This window comes from Malus sylvestris, chromosome 16 (genome assembly GCF_916048215.2).
Source record: "Malus sylvestris chromosome 16, drMalSylv7.2, whole genome shotgun sequence".
NCBI lineage: Eukaryota > Viridiplantae > Streptophyta > Magnoliopsida > Rosales > Rosaceae > Malus > Malus sylvestris.
In genome coordinates, this window is record NC_062275.1 from 5,836,140 (window position 1) to 5,854,892 (window position 18,753).

The window sequence follows — 18,753 nt, forward strand, 5'->3', positions numbered from 1 at the left end:
AATGATCAACTCAACTCAACCCAATCAATAAAAGGGTTGAAATTAGATTGGGTTCGAACAAGTTATAATTAAAAAAAATCTGCTTATTCGGGTTTAAAATCAAGTTAAATATTGACGAGTTCAGGTTAGTTCAACCCAAGTTGCATCCCTGATGACAAGGTTGATTTTAAAGCATTTCCAAACCGATATTAGGAGTTACGGCGGGAAAAAGAAAGTGAGAGCTGCTGATGGTGGCCAGTTGGGCTTCACGGGATTGGCCATTTTGGAATTGGAATATATGTTTCTCCCGAACGGAGGGCGTGGACGTCAAGCAATGAGGCGTGCGTGGACGTCAAGCTATGCAATGCCGCGTGTTTTGACCTTTTACCCTTTTTGTCTTTTTACTTTTTCCACTATTTGGAAAAAGGATTGGATCTGTTGACCTGAGTCGGCTAAAAATGCGCGACTTAATGTGGGCTCTGTATGCTGGCCCATTTTGGATTTTGGGCCTCGTTTTTAGATTGAGGTTCGTGTCACATTACGGATTGATTAAAATGAAAAATGGTATTAAAATTAAAAAAAACTAATGAAAATGACTTGAAAATTTTTTAGTTTTAATGATAAGGACAAAATAAAGGATAAAGTGAATAGTAACAGGATTTACTTTTTAGTGTAAAAATATGATTCTTCGTTGAAGTATCGAAAGCTTTTCGTTAAAGTTCCCTTAAAATAAGGGTACCCTTAAAATAATAATTTAATAGGTCCTTTTTATAGTATTTGTTAGAAAATGTATCATTCTAGTATAATATTAGCCACTTGATACTACGGTCTAATAGTATTCATCTTCATTTGTAAGTAAGAGGTCTTAGGTTCGATTTACGGCAAAGGCGAATTTAAACCACATTATTGCTAGCCTATTGTAAGACTAAATCCACTCATTCCCTCTCAGTGTAGATAATATCATTTGTTCAAAAAAAATATCCCCAAGTGGCACTAGTGTAGATTGTTGAAATCCTGCCATAAGTTTTGTAGCTATATCGGCCTTTAATGAACGATGCTTTTCGTACGAGATAATTTCATTTACGGTTAGGGTTGTACTTCATTGGATAAACACTTGGTGGGATAACTGTGTATTATCAAGTATCTTGAAAAAGCAGGTGCTAGTACGAAAAAAGATAGAAGTAGCATTGATGCACGATGTATATAACCCTGGATATCGAAAATGTGCTCGAAAAGATGTATTACAGAACCAAACTAATTGTTTGTGAGGCAAACACTTAACAAATATGTTGTAGCGATTTGAGTGCTTTTGGTCTTAACATGTTTGTGTTGAAGTTGCTGAGGATGAATAATCAGCTACAAAGTTTTGTAGTATAAGAGTTGACGCACGACTCAAATAAGTAGATATTGTAGGAATGACCAATAGAAATTTGCAAATTACAACCTTTTTCTGCAATACAAGCATACGTCAGCAGTGGTGAGGGTCTTTTAAATTTTGCCCCTTCCTCAAGAATTCTTGACTTCATCACTGATTAACACCATGAGAAAGGTCCATTCACAATTCATGATGATGATGACTTCCCACGTGAAAGAATTGGGAAGATTGGACTTGTGCAATCATAAGGCCGAAACCTAAAAGGACTAGCGGAATTTGGGCAAACAAATGCATGCTAAAATTTGAAGTGGGGCATCAAACAAATTACCTCAAATTACCTTTTGGAACTTTTTTTTTTTTTTTGAAGATTGGAAATATTGCATAACCCGGACCGAAGCCAAAGAAATAGGAAGCCCACAGAGATGGGACAACACAGGGAAAAACAAACATAAAACAAAAGATGAGGGTACATAAGTATCATACGATGCACCTAGAGCAAGGCGTCGCCCCCTCCACTGCAGGGAGAACAAAAAAATATTATGGAGGGCAAGGAAGCCCATCTTGTTCAGTACATGAACCAACGAAGATTGAGGAGTATTAATCCAAGTTAACCTACAAATCTCCGTATTGCTTCTCGATGCCAAAAAGTACACCGTCAAATTAGCCGATCTCGGAACCCAAGACCAGTGATAAACTTGGAAGGATTCCACCGTCCGCAAAATCTTTGATGGTAAGAAATAAAGTCACCGTCCGCAAAATCTTTGATGGTAAGAAATAAAGTCATGTATTGGGATTTGGCTGCACCAAATCAAAAGACCAAGTTGTCATGGCGTGGGTCTACGGGGTTTCGTCGCAACGGAGTACATCAGTATGGACACATGTGCAACCATGTGCGTTCCGTTCCCACCACAAAGGCTACTCCAGCTATGTACCAAATTGCTACGGCACCCACTATACTACCACTAGATAGCTAGCTACTTATAGCTTCACCTTTGCTGGACTAATGAGGATCCTCACCGGATCCTCTTTGTGAGGATTTCGAATATCCTCCAATCACATTATTCATTATATTTAATTTTAAATAAAAAAATTGACAATGATTTCTAGCCGCACGATCTATGATTAACATATGTGATTGGAGGATCTTCGGGATCCTCTCAAAGAGGATCCGGAGAGGATCCACATTTTTGCTGGACAGGATAGGCAGTACCCTAGTAGGGTTGGATAAGTTTAAGGACCAACACTTCTCAGGCCTATGGCTTCAATCATTCATTGTTTAGTAACCACGTATAAATATCATGATCGAATGAATTTTTTTAGGAATAGTTTAGTTGCTGTTCTTGTTCTTGATTTATGACTGTTATAGATTCAAACTTTATGTATTTTAGATTTTTTATTGAATTTCCTCTCATGCCAAATAAATGACATAATAATAAAAGAGATGCAATAATACCAATAAAGACTCAAACCGTTATTTTGCTTTCATTTACACTACCAATTTAATTATTGAAATTTGCTTATGGTTTCAATTCAACAAAATAAATTGATTATGGGTTCTAGATTATAAAAAGAGTCCATTTTTTTCACAAAATATGCGTACATTTATATAATAAAATTTGGGTACATTTTACATACAAAAAATTGGTACATTCATATAAAAATGTGGGTACATTTCACATAATGGGTACATTTTATATATAAAAAAAAACCAATGGGTACATTTTTAGATTAAAAAATAAATAGATTTTACATTAAAAAAAGGGGGTACATTTTACATTAAAAGAATGGTACTTACAAAACAAAAAATTTGATATATTTTGCATATAACAAACTGGTACAATTTTAAAGAAAAATGGGTCCATTATAAATAAATTACAGGTGCAAATAAAATGTTAAAAAAATTATGAGTACAAATAAAAGTTTAAATTAATATATGAGTACAAATTAAAACTTAAAAAAAAAATTGGTATAATTTAAAAAAGGGTTGCAAATTGAAAATGGGTACAAATAGAAATATATGATATAAAGTTTAGCTATAAATATAAATATACCAAATGTAATGTTTCTAACACTCCATGAATATATTTAGAAATACAATTTAATTGAAAAGAAATAAAATTTAATTATCTTGTCATGTAAATATTTTATTATTGAAATAATTAATGACATGGATTAAAACTTAAGGACCTTGATTAAAAAATTGAAAATGCATAAGGTTTTAATCAATGAAGTATGAATAATTTCTCCTTTTTTTAAAAAAAAAATATAATTTTTATACAATGATAAAGACAATAAACAATATTGATTATGAAGTTTATACAATAAATGATGCCACGTTGTCAATAAAAAAGGAACGGCAAGTGTCAAGTTGTGTCTATTGATTACTACAATCTTACATATTTTATACTCAAAAGCAAATATGGATTGGATAAAATATAATCTTGCACAAGTTTGATGACATACATTTTATGTAAGATAAATGGTAGTAGAGCCTATAATTCAGCTCCCCGAACCTATAGCACACGAAGTCAAACTCGAATCCAACCTCTTAATTAGTCACTCGTTATATGAAATAGAGAAATCGGCTAACGGTATCGTTTCCAATCAAATGTAATCCAATGTATTAAAAATTTGCCATCCTCCCTTCTAATCAAGTTCAATACACACTTGTGAGTTTTGGGTACCTTTCATACAATTTTTGGTCAAATCCTATCAACCAACTTAGAGGGACAAACTAAGCTTAGCTTATCTATAGCCAGACCTACATGGGTAGGTGGACAAAGAGACTCTTTTGAAGACCTCGACCACCACTCTCAGTCTAAGTCTAGCTTGATCGGTCCACTACTACTACTACTACGTACCCTACTTGACTCAGTCTCATGTGGATTTGTAATTGATATTAGACGAGGTCCCCTACCCGATCGCCCCTGCTCATGTGACTGTGTTTTTGGTTTTTATTCATGTGGATCAGCATCACGTGTACCTCGATCTCTCTATTTCCATAACGTTGTTTCACTGGAACGTGGTGTGTCTACAGTATGTAGTTCATTAAAGTAGGAGTCACGCACTAGTCTTTATGTTATACCAAAGCGAGTTGAGATCGTCTCCGAATCACTATGTTCAGAGCTTAAAGACTCAAAAATCCGGCCGTTGAAATGAGAGAATAAGAGATTCGGATTTTTTATTTGTGTGAGGTGGGCTAATATAATAGACTAATGAGAACCACATGATTAAAATTCTAAAACACGATTTGATATATATGTGAAATAATTTATTACCACAACTGCATTGGAGGAGATCAATTTGTCACCAATATTTGATGAAACACCTCATGTATCTGTATTTCTTAAAATGGGACAAGCTGATGGGCTTCGCCATGGCAGTCCACCTTTTTCGGGGGCTAGGAAGACTCAGAAAGGCATTTCAACCTCCCATTGGCCACCATTGTGCAATTCATAGTGCCAGAAACCAAACTCAGGACGTGCCGTATGAAATACGGGCTTGAAATTTATCTCTAGCCATTGAGCCATCCCACGATGGTTGAAATACCTCATGTATTAAAAAAAATCATAAAAATAAAGTTCATAAATAATTTAGCTACACAACAAACCTCTCTATTTATAAGGAGTCAAATTATTTCTATATATTATACTCATTTGGTTTTCACCTGACCAATTAATATTGACTCGATGGAATGTTTGCAACATACTCATTGGAAAATTCTAAACCAAATATTATGATGTCAATGATCATATTTTTAGGTTAATTTACTGTTGACAACATCTTTTTGTGGCCATACATATGGAATCAATAGTGACAACAGATCAAAGAGTTGACATGCCACATGCATATATATCGAGTGCAGAATGTAAGTGGCCATCAAGTTGATCTCCAAAAAATCATGTCAAAGCTTTTGGCCGTGCATTATATACAAATAAAGTCGATTATATTCATTTTTTTAACTATATTGCAATAAGTGGTGTATTGCTCTAGTAAATATGACATATTTTTTAAACCTATTGCGCCAAATTAATAATATCGCTTGTGTAATAGATGATTATATAAATACATAACTCTTGTATTACAAAGAGCTGGTAGTTTACATGATACTTTTGCATTATGTTCAAATCTCAATGCATAAAAAGCACAAATTCTGGCTCAATTTCACTTTATTCATGCAAACAAGTATATTTGATCAACCGCACTTCAAACTGACCCAATTAATATGAATAGCCAACATCAAATGGCTATCGATCGTAAGCAACCACCACGTAGTTGACATGACGTGCCTACCCGATCCATTACTTAGTTGGTCGAGATTAGATGTCAAGTAATGTCAATGCAATCGAAAACATCTATTTTCGAACGCTGTATTTGATATAAATCCTGATTATTGCCAGCAAGCATGCACGTCAAATATTAATAGTTGGCTTCTCTCTGCGACAATGCATATGATTTCTTCAATATCCCATCATTTTCTTCTTTGCATTAACTCAACCCACGAGCCACGTGTGTGTGTGCATATATATATATATATATATATATCTCAAAAATTTACATGTGCATGCATATATATAATCACAAATATGATACCATGAGCCTTAATTTTTAATAATTAATTGCATATGCATGCATTAATGCAAGCTTAAGGTTGCGTATGATAGACGTTTCTCTTCGACTTCGCAAAGTGGAGAGCTTTGTTGGCTTGGGTTGCCCTTTATTAACTGCATTTGCATGCATTAATGTATGTGTAGAATACGGGTGTATTTACATGTGTGTGTGTGTGGGTGTGCTCATGTAGTGTGTGGGTGCGTGTGTGTATATATATATATATATATGTCTTCTTCATACCTCACATGCCTAGGTTCGATGTCGCTCTTAAACCCTGGAAATTTTTCCGATCGGCCTGTAGGGGACCGCTAGGTCATACATGCTGAAATAGCTGGTGTGCTAGTTCATCTTTTCACAGATATTTGTTTTTACGCAATCCATAGGCTAGCTAGAGGGGTTCACCAAAATACGAACCTTTTTGCTAGGGTTGGCCTTGGTAGATTCTTATACACGGGGCGGCAGGCTCCCATAGGGTATGAGACCATTTGCCTTCGGGTGTAAGGATGGACGTTTCACATCTACATCGTCCTACTTTAAAAAGTTAAGATTAATCATGCATTTTGTTTTAGGGTTATGCTATTTACATGCCCCTTTTTACCCTTCACTCACCTCTTTCAAGTTCCGGCATTTGAATCGAATGAATTGAAAAAAGATAAATGAACAAAAATTAATAAAGGTGTGTGAATAGCACTACTCTTTGTTTTATAAAAAAAGTTCTATTACAATCATCCATATTGAGAAAAAAAAATTCAGAATAATGTGTCACATCATATTATGCAATAAAGATATATGGAACTAGCTACTACGTAATGAGAGAAATTCATGAACCGACATTTACGTACACATAATGAGGTATTAAAATGTGATATACAACGGTAGTCTTTCATCACATATTACGGGGTTAGGGTTTAGGTCATGTTGTGTATCTTACAAGCCGGCAGAGAAATTTTAACATACATAAATACAACAAATTTTTTTCTTCATAATTGAACATACTGCATTTTTGTATCACATTTTAATATCATGCAATGAAGCAAGTGATATATGTATATAAATAACATATGTATACATACATTAAGATTTGATAAGATAATGTACAAACCACGACTTTTCAGACCATGCGATACTAAAATTGATATGTCTAAAACATTAAGTATTGTTTGCTAAAATTATTCATCATCAAGAACATTGGACAAGTTGGCAAAAATGGTGCCCATACTTCCTTCCTTCCATTCATACATACAGCTAATTATAATCATCATTTACCTGAATAAGAAAAATATGGTTGATCACATAACACATGTTCCCTCATCTACCATAGTCTATTTGGAAAAGAAGATGGATATATGAACACAATGAGGAGGTAACATGCCCTATTGGGTCCAACCACGTTACAAAACCCACTTTATACAATTATCCATCCAAATTGGTTACCTTTTAATTCAAATTTCGCCAGACAACACAACACAATATGGCACAAATTAGTTAATTAATTTACTTTCCTTAAAGCAAATATTGTACAAGAATATAATGTATCACCAAATTAATCCAACGGTTGTAAATCTCGCAAGTTATGCGCCTATATCCTCCTAATATTTGATCACTCGTGCGTAGGATGGATAACACACTAAATGATAAACTCCTACAGTGGTGTCATAAAGTGTGTGATGGATTATGAGCCGCGAGATATGAGTTTGAGGAAAGGATGACGTGGAGAATCACATCTGCACACGTGTGAGGACGGCAACTGCCGGGATTCAGGGATTACGAGGACAGATGTGGTAATACAAGTTGAGAGAGGATCCTCGCCGGATCCTCTTTGTGGAGATTCTGAAGATCTTTTAATTATATTTGTTCATCGTACATCATATGACCAGTTTTGTTAGGTACTGTTTATATTCAATTTTAAATAAAAAAATTATAATGATTTCTGACCGCACGATGTACGATGAACGGATGTAATTGAAGGATCCGGATAGGATCCTCCTGGATACAAGTTTAATACCCTACTGGAGTGTGGTGAGAGAGAAATCCCTCGTATCACTAATTACATGTAATTATGTGACTCATGCTAACCTAAATCTTATATGTTACGGAGAATGTTAAGGATACTAATTTTTTAAATTATATATCGTGGTTGTAGGTGATTGAATTATTACTTAATTGTTGATTAATGTGTTTATTTCTTATTAGTGACACATCACATAATTTATAAAATTTAATTTAAACTTTTGGTCTACCTAACATTACTCATATGTTATATATTAACCTAACAAAAATTTTAATCTAGAGTATTAAAAACATCATACATTCTTCCTTGATGAGTCGCAAAAAAAATTTTTGGAGTCTCAAGATTCACGATTCTCTTAATAAATCAATCCACTTGAGTCCTGAGTAGATAACTAATACTACATGATGTCAAAATTTTAAAAGACAAATAAAAAACTCCCTACTAATCACATTTATATTGTTCTTAACTTAACTACATTTGCAATATTACACTAGGTGTGAGGCATCATTATAAAAAACCTCAATGTATATATGTGCAAGGTTTTTTAACAAACATTCTTGATGCAATTAAAAATAGAATATAAACCACTATAAAAATCCTTGTATATATATAATTCACATGTAGCGGTGTAACAATCATACTCAAAACCTAGAGAGTTGGCAAACACGTGCATGAGTCTTTTTGAAGGTGAAGGCTAAAGGGGTCCATAGGGGATGCCCCATATGCAAAAACGACATCAAAATTGTGCTCGTGAGAGAAAATTCAAGGGTGTCCCCAGCCCATACAAGTCCAAAAAGCCAAATTACAAACACAAACATGAATGGCTCGGCTCACATGGCCCGTCGTCCTGTTTAGTAGTTTTGCCTTCATTTATAGAGCACTGCATTAGCCTAGCCCTCCCACCATTCATCATCTCTCTCAATTTTAGAACCAAACTTTCAACAAATCATTCTTTCTCTGGTTTTTTGGCAATTTTTGTACTGCCTTTGCCTTTGTGTTACATTATTTGTACTAGCTAGCAAACCTTGGAAAACACCATATAATATGAATAATTATTCTTTGAATAATTTTCATGGCCTGAGAGGCTATTCTTCTTCTTCTTCTTTTTCATCTAAGATGAAGACGATGAAGATGAGGAGGAGGCAGAGGCGGAGGCAGGTGGCGAGGGGCCGCAGTGGAGGAGGCAGGTCGACGGTGCAGGTGAAGGTCAAGAAGCTGCAAATGTTGATTCCAGGAGGGAGAGGGTTGAAGGCGGACCGGCTTTTTCTTCAGACCGCAGATTATATACTCCAGCTGAGGTTGCAGGTTAATGTTTTGCAAGCGCTTTCCAAGATTTACAAGCTATGAGATGCGTCTACTTGTGAATTGTGATGCCATGCATTTCGATCTTAATCAGTTTATTAAATTATGTATGATGGTAATTAAATGTATGTTCTTTCACTTAATTATATTAATTTCCACCGGGCCTGCTATATATATATGTATGGCCTTGATGCCATTTGGTTCCATATAATTTCTTGGTTTTTTTAAGTAGGATATTTTTCTATATAATCATCGAATTGTGTTTCTTCTCTTCCACTGCTGGCTGCAGCTTGTAATATTTCTAGGGTTTTCTTTTTTAAGAGCCTGAGACTTTATCCTAATCACCATGAACTGATCCACCTCTTCAAATTTAACATATATTTCCCTGCACGCAATGCTACTGGTTGTAAATTTAAGCCATTTCAATCAACATTTAGGACATATATAAGCTCCTAATCAAGGGAGGAGAGGACTATAATTATCTCATCTCAGCTTAATTACTATGTAATCTCTAGAAAAATCGACAAAAGCCACAGATTTCTACAGTTCACAGTACAATGCTGGCTTTTATCATCTCAACGCCATAGGTATCGTACATCTGATCCCTCGAAAGAGGAAGCCACAGATAATCTGCTGCAGATTAATAAGTATTAGCACAGGTAATCTGTATCCACGGCGAATAAGGCTGACTGAATCCGAGTTGAATTCTTCAGTAGATTGAAACCCCACGTTAATGCGTGAAATGTGAACCTTAATTATACTGCACATTTTATAGATTTTGGAATGTTTATTTTTATCTTTTTGGTAGCATTCTGTCGTTGCTACTATGAAGAGTTTGAGCAATTTTTGAGTGGAATTCGATGGGCCTTTGAGTTTTAACTGCTTGTCTAAGTGAAAATTTAGTGCAATATATAAGATTTTATTTTATCTACTTAGATTGGCTAACCTGGACAACATGTTTGAGGCTAAAACACAAAAAGATAGATAGATTTTGAGGCTAATTTTTGTTCCCTGGTCAACAAGTCACTTAGAAGAGTAAACGTACCCAACACCATATATTTATGAATCTTATGAAAGAAACTTCTAAAGCAGTTGGGAAGTTAATGTCTCTATTTTGGTTGTAATACCTGCCACCACAATTCCTACATTAATTCCTAACTTGGTTTCCATAAAGTCAGTTACTTTTGAGGACATCAGTTGAAATGATCGAAAATTAAATCTTAATTGTTGAATTGATTAAAATTAAATATCAGTGATTTAACTATTGGATACCAACAAGTTAGCTGTCAATAATTGACGACACAATGATCAAATATCCACGATATATACTAACTCAAATCATTTCAGCAAGTGGCATGTGAAAAGTAAATGTGCCCAATCCCCATTATTTTCTATTAAAGCGCAATGTTCTAAATTAAAGAAATTTATTGGAATGGAAAATTCGAGCTTGAATACAAAGAGTCGAACACACTGTAGTACCCAACTAGCGTAATCCGCATCTACTTTTAACTGAAGCAGATTAATTTAAAGTCTGTGAGGTTTGAAAATGCAACATTCCTAAAGTGGCCAAGATTGTCTGTAAGGAGCAATTTACTTCTACCCAGTTTGGTGTGTATCCAAACTCTACATGTAAGAACACATGTTCTACATAAATTGTGTAACAAAAGTAACTTAACGTGAAAAGGAAAAAAAACTAGTTACAGTTCATCACTTAAAGTACTCAGTTTCATGGTTTTTACTGGCTAGCAAGTATTTGGCATAAAAGATACAAATGCCAGACCAAAGAACGTGGTATTCCATGGCCTACCATCGTCACAAGCTTCATCATTAATTTCCAGCCATATGTGTCCTGAACTGATTCATTCATTTTTCAGATACACAGTAGCAACGACTTCATATTTCGGTTAACCAAAGACCATGCCACGCTTGAGCTTTACATGATTCTAATAATTGGCTGGGGTCCACATCGAGAAATTTTTCGGTGCAATGGCCAAATCAGCACGTCATTTTACTAATGCATGAATACAAGTGAATCGTTATAAGTAGAATAATACAAGTGAGTTGTTAATATCATGTAGTGGTGTGAGTCATACTTAAAGACTGTCATTTCATCCGTGAAGGTGCATGGAACTATTTGAGTCTCTCTATATCTCTCTACATTTACTATGAGATATCATTAAGCACTCAAATGCATGGGTTAGGATCGGGAAAAATGTTTTGACAAACACTTTTTACACTCTTAACTAACTCTTGATATAATTATATCTAAAGTCCTAATTAAAAATTAAAATAATTGTGCTCATAAATGACGTGGTAGTGACATGGAAAATAAAATAAACTCAACATAAATTATTTTAATAAATAAAATTTTCAAACTGAAAATAACCAAGGCCTCTCCATCTTTCTCTTTCTTTGTCGAACACTTGATAGGCTTGTTGTCTTTAGATGAAACATGTTGCGTAGATGGCAACATACAACATTTGTTGAAGCAATCTAATGAGTGCTATCAAGAGCATTTATCGAGTGTTGTCGACGCAACCTACTGAGATATACCTAATAGAAATTACATCAAACATGTAGAGCATCTCCGCTAATTGGTGAAAAGCAAGGATAAAGGCAACAATGTTACCCTCAACCTCAAAAAACTCCTCCAGTAGTCCACAAAATCAAGGGCAAGTGGTGGAGGACCACTTGCTACAATTGTTTTACTTTCAAAACCTAAAAAATAAAAAATACTTACTTGCCCTTGCCCTCTTCAAACGGGTGGAGTTGCACAAAGATAAGTATTGTTTAGAGTGAATAGCAAGGGCAACTTACATGCTTTTGCCCTTGCCTTACACTAATTGACACTTAATAGGCACAAAAAAGACCCTATAAAACATTTAGAAGATTCCCAAAAGACCTTCACATGCTTATTTATAGGTCTCTGGGTGTTCCTGGAACACCTTGGTCCCAATGTGCCTATAACTGAAGAGGATGGAGCCTGTTGGAATATAAGAGAACCTTTGACTTACCACACACCCATTTTAATAAGTGTTGCAACAACTGGCTTCTCTGCTTGTTCTTATCCCTTCAGTTTTGGAGACATATTAATCAGCCACCATGTCCATCGCTATGGCCTCTGGTAGCACTGATTTGTTAGATGCATGATTTTACTTATTTGAAACTGAAAAAAGTTATCAACTACTTCTCTGTGGTTGATCTGATATTTGGTTGTTTAGTTACAAAATTTAATCTGTCATCCACCGATGTCTTTTTTCTTTACGTGTTTTAACATGCAAGGAAGCCGAAAATCAGAACGATACCAATTATTGTATACTCGTCATAATTGAAGTATAAACTTAAATAGCAACAAATATAACTTTCGTTCTACTTTTGTGAATGAAGAGCTTGACACAAATTTATTTAAATTAAATAATACATAAACCAACTTTAATGGTGTAAAAACCAAAAATATAAAAAAATAACAACAAAAAATAGATTGGGTTTAGCCTTTTAGGCACGTGCATTTAATAATTGGGCTTTTGTGCCCCATTTCAACTTGCAAGGTCCTCACATTGGACTACTAAAAGTCCATGGACCAAATATTTGCGGACCCACAAAGAAACGGGCACCATCCAATCACGATGGTTGGTAAAAGCCATCCTTTTCATCTATTATATTATATCTCTACTAATTAGTAAAATACTCATTGTCAACTAAAATTCTATGAAATTATCAGTTTAACCCTCTAATTAAAACAGAACATGAATAAGAAATATGGGACAGAAATGTAATTTCACAAAACCAAATTTTGTTGTTTTTTTTTCAAAGCCTCACTTACATGTAATCATAACATATCTCTAATTTATTAAAAAAAAACCTTCCCACTTCCACATTCTCTATCATTCTCTTCCTCTCTCCTTCTATTTCAAAAACAAAAAATAAAAAATTTTCTCACACACTTTGTGTGCCCATATGCTAGTATTCTATTAAGAGGAGAGCTTGTCAACTTTTTGCCCCTTTTTTTTCCAATTTTGCCCTCATTTTTTAATACACAATGTTGACATGAGGAGGGAAAAATAGTAATTTTGTATCATTTGAACTTTTTCTCCTTTTTCCTATTTTGCCCTCACTTTTGATACACAATATTTACATAAGAAGGGTAAAATAGTAATTTTGTATCAAAATATTTACATAAGATTAAAAATTTGCACTTATTAAGAGAAATTGTCCCACCATCATTTTTTATACACGTAAGTGAAATCATGATGGTTTTTTGATAGTTTGAATGAACTAAAGCGGTAAGTGAAATCATGATATTTTTTGGATAATTTGAATGAACTAAAGCGGTTGCACTTGAGGAGAACGTGGAAGGAGGTGGACGGTTGAAGAGGCTTTAATTTTGTCCCTTTTGACAAAATGACAATCATATACCTATTTTTCCTATGACAAAATAGTAATTATGTAATATTAAGAAAAAATATACACTTATTACGAAAAATTGTCTCATCATCATTATCCCATACTCTTTTTAAAAATTTTAAAACTAATCACACTCCTTAATCAATAACAAAAACTAAAATGAAATTGTTCACACACATAGAGTGTGTGCTCATCTACTAGTTTTTAATAAAGAGAAGAGCTTCACTCTTTAAAAAGAGTTCTTCAAAATACTTCGTAGTTCATTCACAAATTTTCGTATTTGTAATCAAAATTGTTCATATTATAAATTAATCTATAAAGATTATCTCTATAAAAATCAATTAAAACTAAAATCGTTTGGTCAATCAATTATAGCAAATAGTTAGACGAATTATAATGCTTTTACCGAATCCGTCTTTTTGTTTTTATACAGTTCGGTGTCAAAATGATTCTTGTGTAGGTATTTTTTAGAAAATGTACGATATTCCTTAATGATAGAAATACGTACAACCAATGAGGATTGGGTGCATACAGTGGGCCTCGATAAAACCTTGTCGGGAATTTCAACGTGGTCGAAAGGAAAAAGAGTGTCCCGCACCAAACAAATTAGGAATTACTATCCTCAAAGAGAAGATCCACAATTATATCAGGAGGTTCTTCAAACCAAAGAATATGATTATCACAACTCAGACTCATTCGTGTTAATCTGTGTGCCACTTTATTCGTTTCCCTACCGCTAAAACCAACTTTCCATTAGGGCAATGCAATAATCATCAAGCAAATATCATTTAGAATATTTCTGAACGGAGTGATCCTGTTGAAGAGCTGTCATCACAAGTAACGCATCCCCTTCGAAAAAGCCAACCGATCACAAGTATAATTTTGTAGGTATTGTCTTTACATAATGATATATAACATAAACGATTCCGATTATAACCGCAAAGTTTTATAAATAAGCCGTGATGTGTTTTAAGGAAAGATTCCTCAATCCAGGAGTCTTGTCTTTCTCTTTCGTAAAAGCCAAACGAGAGCTGCCAAACTTGCACAGTAAAGTTGCAACAAAATCCTGCATAATGTAGCAGAAAGCTGGCAAAAATCTAAAGATTGTGACAAATTCACTAAAACTTGGGAAAAGGATTCTCGCCAGATCTTTTTACCTGGGATTCAGGAGATTTTGTAATCGTATCTGTTTATTATATATTATGTATTCTTTTTGTTAAGTACTATTTATAGTTAATTTTAAATTTGAAATAATTTCTAACTGCTCGAGATATATGATAAACAGACATGATCACAGATCTCCCGGATCCCATAATCCTTTTCCCAAAACTTGGTCCTTCATGTGCACACGTCTGAGGTCTCTGTCCTTGCATTCCAAAATGACAAATTTACCCTCGGACTTGCTCTTTTTGTTGCAGCTAACCACACTACTTTCCAAGATAAATTAAAGGAAAACCCCACCTCAAATCTAAATGAGTACCGCCCAAATCATAATTATTTAGGGTTTTTTTATTTCTCATCACCTGCAACACTGTCCAAGTCCAAGACAAGAAGCACATGTCGAATTAATGGCAGATTTTCCAGTTTTCAGGTAGGTTCACTGCAAACTGGACTGCTCCTGACTTCTCTTTTTACATTCTTCAACTTCAACAAAAGTGTTTAGTTGCATTTCTGAACTGAAAGTTCAGAAAACACGGAGGTGGTGGTGTTTCTAGAACCAGTGGCAGTTGGTAGGCTTCTGAATTGGGTCAAAGTTTACATTTTTCTGCACATTGTTGACTAAATCTGCATTGGGTTTATTGGGATTACAAAAAATAATGAGCCTGTTGCTTGTTCTGTTGTTTACTGAAAAGTATGAGTTGGGTTTGATCTGAACACAAGCAAGGAATCTGATTTTCTTGGTATTAACTAAAAAAAAAAAAAAAGGTTGGAACTTGAAAGTTGTAGGGTGTTTGGTTTCTGAGAAAATACTACAATTTGATGGTGAATTTAGTGTGCCACTACCCTGAAATGTCTTGGAATCAAGCTCAATTCAGGCAAAGAAGTTTGCTTTCCTCTTCACCGTCATCATCCTCTGGGGGTAAACTTGCCCCATCAGTTCTATTTATCATAATTGTTCTAGCTGTTATATTTTTTGTATCCGGAATCCTCCACCTGCTTGTTAGATTTCTCACAAAGCATAGATCTTCATCCATATCTGGATCCAATAGATACCCAGAAATGTCTGGCTCTGAAGTTTTCCAGAGACAATTGCAGCAGCTCTTCCATCTCCACGATTCCGGCTTGGATCAAGCTTTCATTGATGCTCTTCCTGTGTTCCTTTACAAAGAGATTAAGGGTCTGAAAGAACCATTTGATTGTCCAGTTTGTCTGTGTGAGTTTTGTGAGAAGGATCGGCTGAGATTGCTCCCAATTTGCAGTCATGCTTTTCACATTGATTGCATTGACACATGGTTGTTGTCTAATTCGACTTGCCCTCTTTGTAGAGGGACCCTCTACACTCCAGGTATTGCTATCGAAAACCCGGTTTTCGATTTTGGTGATCTGATGGAAGAAGGTGGTTCTTTTGGGAATGGAGGAAGTGGGGTTCTTGCCGGTCAAAAGTCTGCAGATAATGAGATCGCGGGTGAGATGGTGTTTTCTGTGAGACTTGGGAAATTTAGAAGCACAAACGAGGAGGGAGTTGGTGGTGGCGGCGGCGGAGGAGAGAGAGTAGAGGGAGAAACCAGCAGAAGCAATTTGGATGCAAGGAGATGTTACTCAATGGGATCGTACCAATATGTGGTGGCAGATTTGGAGCTGCAGGTGGCTTTGAGGCCAAAAAGGGCAGGTGAGAGTGTGAGGCTTGTGAGAGGGAGAGTGGGACACAATGGGAATTCTAGTAATTACAGTGTTGGTGGTGGAGATGCTGAGGGGAAGAAAATTAACAGTGTAAGTAAAGGTGATAGCTTTTCTGTATCCAAGATTTGGATGTGGCCTAAGAAGGGTAAATTTCCAAGTTCTGCAGAAACCCATGTGGGCCATGTGGGTAATTCCTCTCTTACTGTGGGTTTGCCATGGAGTGATAGATCTCAGGGTACATGATGAAATATTACACTCTGATATGTATTTTCCTTCTCAATATATCAATGATATCTATTTTTTTTACATTTTTTTGTTTTTGTTTTTCCAAAAAAGAGGTTTTGGCTTTTGCTTTTCTCCCAGAAATTTCCATGTCTTTCCTGCCGTGATGCTGCAGAAGCACTTCATCTTTTCAGTAAAATTCGATTCAGACGTGTGACTTTGAGAAATGCTTTTACTTTACCTTAAACTTTATGCTTGGAGAGCCAATGCTTCGGTTCATTTCAGTTCACATGTTAGGTTAGGGATTCTTGCATACGAATGGGAATAAAATACCGTCTTCTTATAGCACTCGTCACATGAGAACCAGGAATATATCCTCTCGTTATGTGCATGACGAGTGGAAGGGATATATTCCGATGACAGCCAAATCTTTCTCGTTAGGTTGATAATGCGTTGTAAAAATGTGAAACCTTACCTTCCAAGTTCCACAGCATTTGAAACAGTCCTTTCTTCGAAAGTATGAGATCTCATCAAACCATGCGATGTCTTTATACACAGAAAAAGAAAAAGAGAAAAGCATAAAGGAAACAGAAACCTTTGCACATGCATACTTGTGCGTAGGAAATCGAGGGGAGTCATGTCACAGTCCCTTTCCTAGGAAGTACATGATTCAATATGTTTGAAATACGGTCCTAGTAAATCAAGTATCATAATATAAGATATTAGAATGTTTATTTCTCAAGTATCAAATCACTTATATTATCATATTTGGTATATTAAATCGTGTTTTCAGTACAATAAAAAATCTCTCATGAGAGAGGGACTCGTGGTTTTTATGATCGATGAGGGTGTGCCTGCTGCTAGAATTGAAACGTTAACAAGAGCAAGTGGAGTGTGGGGTCATAAACACATAATATATAAGAGCAGCCTTAGGATGAGTTCACAATTGCTCGTGAGTTAATTCTGATCGTTTTTGTTTTTTGTGTTTTGTGAGTATGAATTAATTAGAGATGCGACTGATTCTAATAATTTTACATGCATTTCTATTAATGTAATAATGTGACTGCTCTAGGAAAGTGTTGTAACATTTAAAAATTTAAAACGTACCTACGAATTTAGATGAGATGAGTTTTGTTTCAAGTTTAATTTGTATTATGCAGTGCGTCTGTTTTTTTACATTTAAGTTTAGATCTATGATAAATTAGAATAATCTTGAATATTCGATCACTTGATGTAAGAGGGACCACGAGATGTGAAGTTGGATTGGTTAGGGATGATTATTTTGTAGCCCCGATGCCACCACCAAATGATGTACAAAGAAAAAGAATTTGAATGATGGTCTGGTCGGTGCAACTCGACAAGATACAAATCAAAACAAAGCCAACAGAAATCAACAGTTGAACCTCGCTAGGAAAGTGCTAGGAACATCAAATTTTTAGATGAGCGATGATTCTCGTCGGATCATCTTTGTGAAGATTCTAGAGATTGTCAAATTACATTCGTTTATCGTACATTATACGGTCATAAATTATTGTAATTTTTTTATTTAAAATTGAATATAAATAGTACCTGACGCAAATTGGTCGCACGATGTACATGAACGGATGTGATTGGAGGATCCCTGGGATCCTCACAAAGAGGATCCAGCGATGATCCTCTCTTTTTTTAGATCATTTTTTTTTTGTACACTATATGATGTGACGGATAATGGTTGAACTTATTTTTTAATAATTTAAAGGAGTTCAAAAATCAACTGTCACTTATGTTGTCTACAAAAGATGATCTAAAATTTTGATCTCTCTAATGTCACCTATATTGTTAATAGGTGGTGATTAACATTTGTGGCGAATTGGGAGAATCCAAGGCCGTTTCATGTGTTTGATTATAGGTATTAAAAGGTTAAGATTACGATGATTTTTAGATTAAAAAATGGGAAAATATTAGATAGACTAAATTTGTAAATTATGTGATACATCATTAATAAGATATAAACACGTTAATAAATACT

The 18,753-nt window shown here is 35.0% G+C and overlaps 1 protein-coding gene across 1 annotated transcript; it reads left to right on the top strand.

Moving 5' to 3' along the window:
- Positions 1–15,143: 15,143 nt before the first annotated feature.
- On the top strand, positions 15,144–16,829 carry LOC126606525 (RING-H2 finger protein ATL47-like). The gene has a single exon (XM_050273909.1). It carries the CDS (start codon positions 15,663–15,665, stop codon positions 16,764–16,766), a length of 1,104 nt encoding a protein of 367 aa, XP_050129866.1. The 5' UTR covers positions 15,144–15,662; the 3' UTR covers positions 16,767–16,829.
- Positions 16,830–18,753: the final 1,924 nt, after the last annotated feature.